The sequence below is a fragment of the Dermacentor variabilis genome, chromosome 8 (genome assembly GCF_050947875.1).
Source record: "Dermacentor variabilis isolate Ectoservices chromosome 8, ASM5094787v1, whole genome shotgun sequence".
Classification (NCBI taxonomy): domain Eukaryota; kingdom Metazoa; phylum Arthropoda; class Arachnida; order Ixodida; family Ixodidae; genus Dermacentor; species Dermacentor variabilis.
The window spans coordinates 167,373,656-167,385,955 of NC_134575.1; the positions used below are offsets into that span (position 1 = coordinate 167,373,656).

At 45.8% G+C, this 12,300-nt stretch overlaps 1 protein-coding gene and 1 pseudogene across 1 annotated transcript in view; one reads left to right on the plus strand and one right to left on the minus strand.

Moving 5' to 3' along the window:
- LOC142590708 (uncharacterized) overlaps positions 1-6,330 on the minus strand; it is a 134,736-nt gene extending 128,406 nt beyond the window's left edge. The window contains exon 1 of the mRNA XM_075703125.1: positions 5,903-6,330. Coding sequence (XP_075559240.1) covers positions 5,903-5,999 — 97 coding nt within the window. The 5' untranslated portion in view covers positions 6,000-6,330. The remainder of the gene's footprint in view (positions 1-5,902) is intronic.
- Positions 6,331-8,519: 2,189 nt separating this feature from the next.
- LOC142590709 (uncharacterized) lies at positions 8,520-11,198 on the plus strand (annotated as a pseudogene).
- Positions 11,199-12,300: the final 1,102 nt, after the last annotated feature.

The window sequence follows — 12,300 nt, forward strand, 5'->3', positions numbered from 1 at the left end:
AGCTTGCTGGCATCCTGTCTATCGGTGATACCACCAACTTCTATTGCACATTCCTTAATGATGCCCATAAGATGTCGTTCATATCTTCAACACTAAGGTCATCTTCCTGTGGTAAGGCCGAGTACCTGATCTGTAGCTTGATCCGGAATTCCTCTATTTCCCTCTTACCGCTAATTGATCGATTTCTTATGTACCAGTTTCTTACATTCCCTCCTCAAGTCTAGGCTAATTCGAGTTCGTACCATCCTACGGTCACTGCAGCGCACCTTGCCGAGCACGTCCACATCTTGTATGATGCCAGGGTTAGCGCAGAGTAGAAAGTCTATTTCATTTCTAGTCTCGCCATTCGGGCTCCTCAACGTCCACTTTCGACTATCCCGCTTGCGGAAGAAGGTATTTATTATCCGCATATTATCCTGTTCTGCAAACTCTACTAATAACTCTCCCCTGCTTTTCCTAGAGACTACGCCATATTCCCCCTCTGACTTGTCTCTAGCCTGCTTCTTGCCTACCCTGGCATTGAAGTCGCCCATCTGTATAGTGTCTTTTGTTTTGACTTAGCCCATCGCCGATTCCACGTCTTCATAGAAGCTTTCGACTTCCTGGTCATCATGACTGGATGTGGGGCGTAGACCTGTACGACCTTCAATTTGTACCTCCTATTAAGTTTCCCAACAAGACCTGCCACCCAATCGTTAATGCTATAAAATTCCTGTACGTTACCAGCTATATCCTTATTAATCAGGAATCCGACTCCTAGTTCTCGTCTTTCCGCTAAACCACGGTAGCACAGGATGTGCCCACTTTTCAGGACTGTATATGCTTCTTTCGTCCTCCTAACTTCACTGAGCCTTATTATATCTCACTTACTGCTCTCTAATTCCTCCAATAGCACTGCAAGACTCGTCTCACTAGATAACGTTCTAGCGTTAAACGTTGCAAGGTTCAGATTCCAATGGCTGCCTATCCGGAAAATAGGCGGGAACATTACGTCACGCTGCCAGCCTTGGCAAGCGAACGCTCGGTGAAGCAAACGTGCTGGCCTAACACGTGACCTCTTGCGTCCAGATAACGGAGCCAGAATCGAGATTTGCTGAGGGTTTGGTTTCCAGTAGCTATACCAGTAGCTTTTATTTGGCGTGCGCTTCTTCAGCTGCCCTGCCGTGGCTTTGCCTAAAGGGCCGCAGCACCAAAACCAACCACGCACTTTGACGTGCGATCACGTGTTGGGCCACGAAGCTTGGCTTCAATCTCGCTTCGGTATGCCCCCACCTATCATTGTAATCATAACATCATCAAAATCCTACACGAAACGTTTAATGCGGTATTTAAATTCATACAAACTTCTAGGGATCACGGCATTTTTTTCCTCTCCGCACACCACCATCTGCATTACACTGGTCTGTATTTCCCGCCAATATGACATGCGGCGCATCCGAAGCACGAACCAAAATATTGCAATAGTGGGACTGAAATTCAAACATATTTTTCTCGGTGAAAACACATATCGCTTCGATTAAAATTTCGATAAGGAAAGTAGCTACGCTTCTTAACTATATCCGTTTATCTACGTAATTTTTCGTGGACTACCTCAGTGTGTTACCGTTGTCTAAACATAAGCCAAAATAGCATTTGTGACAGTTTCAGACGTTTCTTCTAGATCATGTGCGCAGCACAGTAGTTAACATAAAATTTTAGTGGATAGCCCATTTTAGGGACACTTCTATGAAAATAAATGCGGGTTTGCTTCCTTGACAACTGTCTGTAAAAAAAAAAATTCTCAGAAACCGCAATACTTAGCGCATTTTACCTCGTTAATGATTAAAGAACAAAAATATTTGTGATAACTTTTTTAAATGACACAAATAAATGCTCAGACAACGTAAAAACGCAGATGTTGAAAGAATGCGCGACACGGTCAACTTTCGGCAGATTTTGTTTAGCACATGGCTTTCCATCGTTTCGTTCGTGAAATGAAAAAAAAAATTACGCGGTAATTAGTGCCAAAACCACTTTCAAATTATGTGGCACGCCGTAGTGGAGGACTCCTGAAATTTCGACCACCTGGATATCTTTAACGTGCACCTAAATCTAAGTACACGGGTGTTTTCTCATTTCGCCCCAATCAAAATGCGGCCGCCGTAGCCGGGATTCACTCCCGCGACCTCGTGCTCAGCAGCCCAACACTATAGCCACTGAGCAACCACGGAGGGTGTTCGTGAAATCGAAACGGCCCTTACGTCCACAAACTGGACGTAAGGGCCGTTCTCCGCTCAATATATATAGAAAAATACTGTGCATCTAAGGCTTATATACATGGATGTTTTCCTATGTTCTTTTAGAGGATTGGACATTGGTCGAGCATCGCGGTTGGGATACTTGGCGTGGAAGCACCTTTGAACGGATCCACATGAAGCCGACAGACAATCAAGTCAAGGAAATCATAGGGGAAATTAAATCTTAATTAAGGTTTAGATGTAGTAGAGCAAAGGGAAATGAAATCTCAAGACAACTTCTCGAACCTAGGGGACGAACCTACATCTTCCACGTTTCCAACACTAGCCTGGCGCTCTTTGACCATACTTGGCCCTTGCGACACAAAAGCCTACATCAACACATGATCACAATCTAAGCTTCGCCAGCGATTAATTTCTTCTAATCGGTGTACGCTTTATCTACTTGTTCTTTTTTTTCTCATTGTACATTACAACGCTTTTGAGACTTTTAGCTGTTGACGCTCTACTCTATTTTGCGTATATATTGCCCATGGTAATTTTTTTGTGTTTGAATGTCCTTTCATCTAAGTATATCCATGTGCGTTCTTGATATGTGCGTGTTCGTCATGCTTTATTTACATATATAGGTACTCGCATACTTGCAATTTCTTACGGCATTCTTTTGACTCTTTTTTTTCATATTTGGGCTCAACTTGTTCTCTCTACTGGTTTTCTTCGTTCCACTTTGATAACAACAGTATGGTAAGATTTCCCATTATTTCGCTGTCCTACAGCCATTCCTCAGCATTTAACCTTGACAGGAGATCCCAATGTAGTTATCTACTATAAACCTTCTTTTGTATTCCTTATTTGTAAATATTGTAACTATTATGTGAAACAATGAATTGATACTCTAGAAATTAAGCGATGGGCGCAACTCAGCAACCATTCTGCGTGTGAAGTATTTTAACGAGAGTCCTTACAATAACGTGCCCTATATGCACTTGAAAATACTAAGCTCTATGTGCTCAGTATTTTAGTCGTCTTTAGTCATGAAACTCGTACGTGACCGCACACCCTCTCTGTAATTAGTGAAAATGTTCAGAATAGAGATGTTAGTGCTTCAATACGCTGGACTACCTTGTAGTGTGAAAAAAGACAGGAACATGTTTTGCAATGCTGAAGAGTTGCAATTAGTTAAACGCTGGAATAAAACATTCATCGACGATTACGGCACTCACTAGTGCGACATTTGAGCGCGGCTTTATATATGTTTTCATTTCGCGTGGCAACATTCTGTGACGTGGCTATATAGGTACACACTTTATATTAGGAAGAGAAACTGGGAGTTGCGCGCTCTGTTTCTCCACAGAGGACACGCGCTACTCCGGCGCCGCGTCGTAGCCACCGCCGCCCGTCTTCCGGCCTTATCGCGCTTTCGTTCCAGCATGCAACGACGAGAGCGGCCCTTCTTCGTCGAGGCGAAGTCGTGCCACCTTCGTCAGCGGCGTCACACACGCTGTGCCGCGGGCTGACGACGCCGCGGACTAGCGTAGCACCCCCCCCCCCCTCCCTCACAAGCGCAGATGAGGCCGCCCACGCGGCTGCGGTGGCCATGCAACGGTCTCTTTCCATCTCCGCCTCATGCTGTAGCGTCCTCCTCCATTTTCCTCCTCGCGCCCTCTTCTTTCCCGGCTGCTTTCAACTTTTGCTCTGCGTCTTCGCTCGGTTACGCCGCCGAGGCTCAACGCCGTCGCTCAATTTTCATTATTATTACTCACGGCGCGCACTAAAAACACGAAGCAGAGAGACGAAACACGAGCACTGCCCCACAACTAACCCGTTATTGCATTGCCGCCACTAAACGCAGGAACGGGCGCCCAAGAGCTGCGCTGTAAAAAAAAAAAAATAGAAAGAAAGTAGAAGAAGAAGTACGAGCTTTCTTGTCGTGAGCGCACTGTAAGCCATGCTTCACTTCAATACGAGAGACAGAATGCAGTTGTATGCAGGCGCGACTTGTGTGAAGTTGCGCGCTGTTCTGTAACACTCTCGGCGATATGGTATCGCGTCACACGCAGCAATACAGCAGCACTACCATGACTTGAGCACTTTGTCCACGGTCGTGATTTGTATAATAATACAACGCTTGAAAAGGGGGCAAACGCGTATTCAGTACTTATTTGCAAAGAAGTTTTCACCTCGGCCACGCATCACCGATTCGCCCCTTTCCCTTACATGAACTCGCTGGACTACTTAGTACCCTGGTAAAATCATGTGTTCACTTTCGAACGCTTTTATGTTCGCGATAACAGCTTCGCCATTAAACAAAAGCTTGAAAAAAAAACATTTCGCTTCTCAGTTAACAAGGGCTCGAAGTTGCGACCGCTGATGAGGCGCTTTAGTGGCGCGTACGGCTATCCGAAGTGCAGCACGATAAAATGCTATCGAAATTTAACCCTTTATGATGCAAGTTATATTCTGGTGATTTAAAACGTTCACCACATATGTGCCATCTTCGGAACCATACAAAGCGTACAGCTGTAGATTAAATTAAGAGTTTTGAATTAAGTATCTGAAGTTTACAGAATGTGGACGTCACGCGAAAACTGACAACAGGAACAGCAGGTATGAGAACAACTATGTCGTATCCAGCAGGCTCGAAAAGCACCTATCCAGTCAGTTGAAAGTTATGCCTTCTGCAACACATTGCGAAAAATAGTGAAAGAAGTGATCGGGGTGCATACAGCGACGTACTCACGCCGAGCAAAATATCCAATCTTCCCAACCTTCCCAATCGTTTCACTGAAGCACTTTGCACAAGTTCAAATTTGCATCACAAATGCAAGTGACGTGTTTGTGTTTGTGTTTCAGATTGTGTGTCAAGCTGTAGGCTAAGCCCTTTAAACGTCAATACGTTCATCAATGCTATTGCTGTTGATGCACAGTCTTGGCGTCAACTGTTGTGTACACAGCACGTGAAAGGGATACACGACGACAACATTTTTTTTTTTTTGCGAACAGTGAACGCTTAAATTTTTTTTTACCATGTCGCAACACAACAGCGGCCAACAATGGTACACGGCTCGAGCCCTGTGTGTCTATTTTTTCAACGATCATTCTCTCTCTTTCTCACCACATAAACTGTATTCGAGCGGCGACGTCTGTTTGTTACTCATTCATTTATATGTAATTCAAAAATAGGTTAGCGCCTCTATTGACGATGATGTACTACTCACTGCAGGGCAGGCAAAACTAAAAGCATAAAAAATAATATTTCTGCAGACTGGCAAGGTAGGGCACAGAAAGTAAAACTACACTAACAGACCAGTAATTTCGTAAAGAAGTTTCGTTGACGGAATTGCTGACGCCTCTACGCGTGACTCAATAAAATATGACAAAATCAGACGTGAGCTGCACATATACGAGCTGTGAATAGTTGCGCAAGTACCTCATTCTGTAGCCCCATTGTTAGTCATCAACTAAGAATTTTCTTTTTTCAGAGCGAACGCTACATATTAGGTACAAGAGTGTGCAGAAACCATCTACGATGATTGCCTGAATGAATGGGTGAGAGAACGAGCGAATGAACGAGCGTTTTCCTTGCCGAATCTGACCAACGGCGAACCACGAAAACGGGCGATAAGAGGCAAAGAAAGCTATTCGCTTCAGTGCACGTGGCCGCTCACCTCCGTCCATGGTCGCCGGGGCTACGGCAACGTAGCCGTGGCAGCAAGTGGCGCACAGGACAAAGGCTACGGCGATGCTCAGCTGCGTTCTCTGCATCTCGACGGGGCGGCGTCTCAACAGGAAACTGATCTCCGTCCGCCCGAGGTGTGGAGAGACAGTTAGGCGCGCAGCCGCCGAATGCTCGATATTCAATGGTCACGTTCCTTTCCTTCTCCTCCGCCTCGATGGGTGCAGTCCGTTCTCTGTGTATGCTCCACTCGCTTTCAAAGCGCAATACCGGATTTGGTTACGCGGCGCAGAAAGGAGGTTTCGAAGAAGAAGGCTTTCTGACGTCGACGGTCGCGTGTGCCGAGATGCCCACTGCGGAGTGCCGCCGTCCCTCAGTTGGTTGATCGTCCGTGGCCCACCTGTATTGCGTGCGCCGCTACAGTGATCGACGAGTACGCCGGGGGATGCGGGAGACACGCTCGGTGCACTCCACCTGTCCATCACTCTACGCACTGAAGCTTGGCCAGCCAGTGTTGTAAAGCACGCTTGTACGCATGCCTTCGTAGCAGCAGACGCTTGTTTTTCACTTCCCACGTCCTGGTTTCGCCGTAGCACCGAGGGAAAGAAGCTTTCTTCGCCCATTGCTTTGCCGATCTTGGCCTTGCAGAGTTCTACCCATCCCACACCTAATAAACACACGTTAGCGTCTAGACGCAAATGTTCGCAAAGTGCTTTGAAAAATTCTTCGGAAATTTCAGCAAATATTACTTTGAAAAGCACAGCCTGATAACGTCAGCGCTGTCAAAAGCGCAGTTAAACTCGCAGAAAAATAACAGTAGCCACGACCTCTTAGCTAACTAAACAAATTTAAAGCGTGTTGCTTATTTTCAGTCACCTCAGATCCAATGTCACAATTAACGTAACCTTTCGCGGTGCTAAACATTAAAAATTGAGGGTTTCCAACCAAACCAGATCCTAAAATCATACTGTAACTGAGATTTTGGCACGAAATTGAACCCAAATTCACCCCATCGTTCTTGGAATATGTCACAACCTCAACCCGAAAGGAATAATAACGGTCACCGGTTGTGCACGAAACGGTTCTAGCATAGAGGGAGACAAACGTTATCACTAGATTGAGCCATTCTTCGAATAACTGCTTATTCTGTCGCCTCACCTGACCAGTTGTTCACGAGTTGAGAATGACGAGTTGCGTTGCGAACGAGTAGTGTGGCTAAAGGACGACTTTTTGCTGCTAACCCCGGCAGACACGCATGCACTTCTGGGTCGGTCATATGCCAATTGTGTTCAGCCGCCGGAAAGGTTTTACTGCCCCTTCACACTACTACAAAAATTCGGCGAGCGAAGCGAATTCGTTTGCCGGAAAAAAGAGAGAGTGTTCTCATCTGTTGACGCGCGCATCGGCGGATCCGCCGCCGCTTCTCGCTGTTCCGCGACGACAGCGACATCTCGCGGCAGTTTCGTTTTCGGTTTCGCGACTTCGCGAACGAGACGAGAGTTGACGTGAGTGCCTCTCGTTCGCGGGCTTTTGTTGTGTCTGCTTGTATTGCGCCGTTGCTGGGCTTCCAGCTGCGAGATACTGAGCACAGCACGATGGCGAGCTTTTCTGAAGACGAGGAAATGTCGGAAGAAGAAGAAGTTGTCACGATTCTCCTCGGCAACTCAATGACGGTTATGCTTCAAGAGCTACGACGGGCTGAGCAACAGTGATGCCACGGCTGCTGATTTATCAGTAGATCTACTGATTTTTAAAATTTTCTGCTGATTCAGTGATAAAGCGCTTGAATCTGCTGATTTTCTTGCTTTTCTACTGAAACGAAAGCGGAATCTGCAACTTTTTCAGTACAGAGAATGGATGGATGGATGGATGGATGGATGGATGGATGGATGGATGGATGGTTGGATGGATGGATGGATGGATGGATGGATGGATGGTTATATAGAGGTTATATTAATGTGATGCTACCTAGCGAGAGAAAAAAAAACGTGGTTGGCTCCGAGGTTAACATACATTCTTGCGTTTCCAAACTCTCAAACGTGGCGCTAACTCTGTCTTTGAGCAAAGTGGGGAAAAGGCATAGAGTTTCTATGCTCTATGGGAAAAGGTGAGGCGGTGAATTTGTGAAAGTGGGTGCATACCGAACCCCACAACTGTGAAACCACCATTATCATCATCATCATCATGACCAACCTATTTTTATGTGCACTGCAGCACGGAGGCCTCTCCCAGCGATCTCCAATTACCCCTGTCTGGAAGATACTATACTCTAAAGCTTTCAGCTACTAACTACCATCTGACGCCTTTGAATAGGCCATCGGAGGGCTTGACTGTTTTGAAATTCGTGCTTGACAATGGCTCTCTGGATCCCCGAGTTTTTCAAAAGTATCGCTAAGAATCTCGGGGTCAATTTTTGTACTATTTCTTGGAAGCTACAATACTTCAACAGAGTACTAGTATAAGCGCTGAATTCGTGGGCTCATAAACTGAGTGCAAGAATTGAAATTAAAAAAATCTACTGATTTCTACTGATTTTTCGCGAAAAAATCTACTACTATTTTTTAATGTGTCGTGGCAACACTGCTGAGCAACAAAGATCGCGGCGGCGGCGGCGGCGACAACGGTGGTGGGTCCGCCCGTCCTTGCAGGAGCGGGATAGGTTGGGACAGGCGAACAATCTCTTGCCACTGCTTCGCAATAGAGACGTCGAGTACTACAGAGAGTAAGTATACGTGTCTGTGCATGGTGTTTTATCAAAGTTTGACTGTGACTGCTGCAGCGCTAAACGCACTGCAAAATGCCTCGCTCGGTTTAAACTGCTGCTTATTAGTGTTATTTGACTCGTAGATGGCATACAATAGTCTTGCTTTTTAAATATCACTTTTGGGGGATGTACATGCCTGAATCGATCAGAATTGCTTAGAAATCCGTGTCGGCTGCAGCATCGGAGACCTTAAACAAGCAGCTGTCCCGTATACTGGTGGTGCCTTCCGAGTTTTGTCTATTCTGGAACGATTTACCTTTGAAGCTGCAATATGTGTAGGCACCAAATAGCACTACCGGCATCAGCTTTGCGTAAGCTGACTGTTATAGGTCGCCGATGCTGCAGAGGGGCCGATTTCTTAGTAATTGATGGAATCAGGGAAGTACATCACCAATACGTGGTATTGAAAAAGCAAGACTGTTGTATGCCATCTCTGCGCAAATTAAGCGCCATTAATCGAGCGGTTTAAGCGAGAGGAGCATTTGACGGTACACGTTTGGCGTTGCAACACTCATGATAGAGCACACAGGGGCGTTGTATGTGCTTTCTTCTCACTGCCGGTTCTCTTTCGGCAGCTTCCTGCGCATGTCACCCAGCAGCTTTGACACACTGATGGAGCTCCTTGGCCCCCGCATCGCAAAAAAAGACACGCGGTTTCGCAAGGCTATACCTCCAGACCACCGCCTGGCGCAAGTTATTAGGTGATGGGAACATATTTTTGCTGTTTTGCACGCCCTGTTGTATACATGCTGTAATATTGCTTTGCTTTTTGTTTTGCTCGGAAAACAGACTACTAGTCATATCAGGGATACTGTGAAGCTCGTAACGCATACAGCATAACTTGAAAGAATGCGAAGAATTTAGAACACATTTCCTTTCATTATTTCGGTGCCTGATGACTTGGTTCTTGAACTTCATGTGCATTACGGTTGGTGTTATCATTTTATCTAGTGAAAACAGCTGCTGGAACTGGAGGCGATTGGATCCATCGCTTTGGAACCACAGTACACATGAAGGCTTACTTAGCGAGCGTAGCTGAATTTGTTTGTCCCTTCTCTTTCCCTCTTTTCAGATTGCTGGCTGTTGGCGATACCCTGCGGTCATCTGCCTTTAATTTCTTGGCTGGCAGGTCCACAACGTACAACCTCTTTCAGAGGTGTGCCTGGCCATTTGGGAAGTGCTTGGTCCTATATATGTTATAACGCCATCATCTCCAGATGAATGGTTGAGGGTAAGTTCTTTGATCTCATTTCCTTGCACATACTGCATAGAGCGTAAACCAGTGACAGTATCGATAAAATGTAATTTAGGCACTGAAACTTCGTGACCACTGTCCTTGAAACTAAAGCGACCAGTACAAAAAAGTCTGCATAAAAGTATAATTGTCAGAATAAATAATTTCAGTCTCATTGTCAAGGGTACAAATCACTACTACGACTTCGACTGCTATTCTACATGGAGCATGTTACACATCCCCCGCCCGAGGTTATCTTCGAGGCTTTTGCTTAACATATCGATTGCGTTTTTTTTTCTGCCCCAAACTTAGGTCTCCGAAGAGTTTGAGCGCATCTGGAACATGCCACACTGCCTAGGTGCAACAGATGGAAAATATGTCAATATTGTGGCCCGAACAACTCGGGCAGTGTGGACAGAAACTATAAGAATGCTTTCAGCAAGTCGACGCTTGCAATCAGTGATGCACACTACAGGTATGCAAGTACAGTTGCTTTACTTACAAGTGCTTGGAGCTGTTGTATATGCTGTGCCTGGCTGATTTTCTTTTCTTGGTAATTGCAAGCTTTTTTTTGTCTGTGGTGGTGGGTCTCAATCCCAGAGAGCACGATGTCATGTGGTAGATGCATAAGAATCATATACGGCCTCTAAGTAGTCATCGGTAGTGTTAATTTCAGAAAACAGCCAGTAAGGGATGCTTTCTTAAGAACTTATAATGAAAACATAGAGATATAATTGATGCAACTTTATTTTACAAAAACACCTTTCAAGTAAAGTTTAAAACCGCTTTTTGCTTTTTACTAACCACTGTAAGTCACTTACGGCTAGACCTTGTCAGATTCTGACTAGAGCCTTTCTAGCTTTGTCATCTATAAAACTCCTCAAAGAATGAGGAAGGTTGTAGTTGTATCATTTAGTTGGTGTTTGAGCTGCATGTTGATCTATGCAATAGTCCAACTGTCATGATTAGTTTTCACGTGAGTGACGTGGCAGCCATAGCAAGTTAAATGTGCCTATGTTTCCTTGAACCAGATCATATGAATATAACAAAATTTGTTTCCACTCCACTCTTAGGTTCTTGTTTCCAGAAGTAGGCCACAATGGCAGCGAATCAGATGGGGGTAATTTTGACCGGAGCCCATTCTTCAAGAGAGTTGACCAAAGCCTGCAAGGTATTCCTAAAGAGTCTCCTTTGGCCGACATTGGCAGCACGCCCTACTTCTTTGTAGGAGACGAAGCATTTCCTCTGAAAACCTACCTCATGAGGCCGTATGCAAGGAAGAGTAAGTAATACCATTACCTTCGTCATTTCTTGGCCGTTACAGTACTAGCCATTAGCTAGATCTTGAGGAGTGATTTTACACACATTTAGGGGTCTCGTAATACGATATTGTCACGTGGTAGTGACGGCGAAGAAAGAAGCAGTACGGTGGAATACAAAACTAGCTTTTTATTGGGCGAACCTGTGCCCACAAAACAGGCTACACTTATAGCACAACGAAAGCGGCGAACACAGTCGGCGATCGTCGAAAATCTGATCAGTGGGTCAAGCGCGTCGGCTTTTATAGAGCAGTCGTCGAATGTTCCAGACTAATCGTTCGGACCCGCGTGCCTTCCACAAAGTTCTACACCATTCGCGTCAGTGATGAAATCAGATAACATAAGGTTCGGCGCAGACAGGGGATAGAAGCATCGATAAATTTCCAGAAACTTGGGATACAAGCAGGCGCGTCCCACGCTGTGCGATTACATTTGTTAGGCGGCGAAACGTGGTTGCCCGATAAAGATAAGTACACGTGTCAATACCCCCCTCTTAAGAAGCATCGTCCCGATGCTACAAATATAAGAGAGCGAAACACAAAAGGACACTTATTAAACATAAGTAACAAAGTAACGAAAAGAAACAAAGTCTAAAGATCAGTTACGCGAAGCCCCAAAGTTCATTAACGCTTGTAGTACGGCTTGAGTCGCACAACGTGGGCTATTTCAGCTCGTGAGCGGCGCCGCTGTGATAGCGAAATGCCGTGTGGCACGACCTCATAGTCCAGTGCGCCAATACGTCGGATGATCTTGTACGGTCCGAAATAGCGACGCAAAAGCTTCTCGCTCAGTCCTCGTCGGCGTATAGGGGTCCAAACCCAAACACGGTCACCGGGCTGGTACTCGACGAAGCGTCGTCCGAGGTTGTAGTGTAGGCTGTCGGTCCTCTGCTGGTTCTTGATTCGCAGGCCGGCTAGCTGTCGGGCTTCTTCGGCGCGCTGGAGATAAGTCAGTGACGTGCGGCAGCATGGCGTCGAGCGTCGTCGTTGGGTTCCTGCCGTAAACCAGCTTAAATGGCGTGATCTGTGTTGTTTCTTGCACCGCCGTGTTGTAAGCGAATGTTACGTACGGCA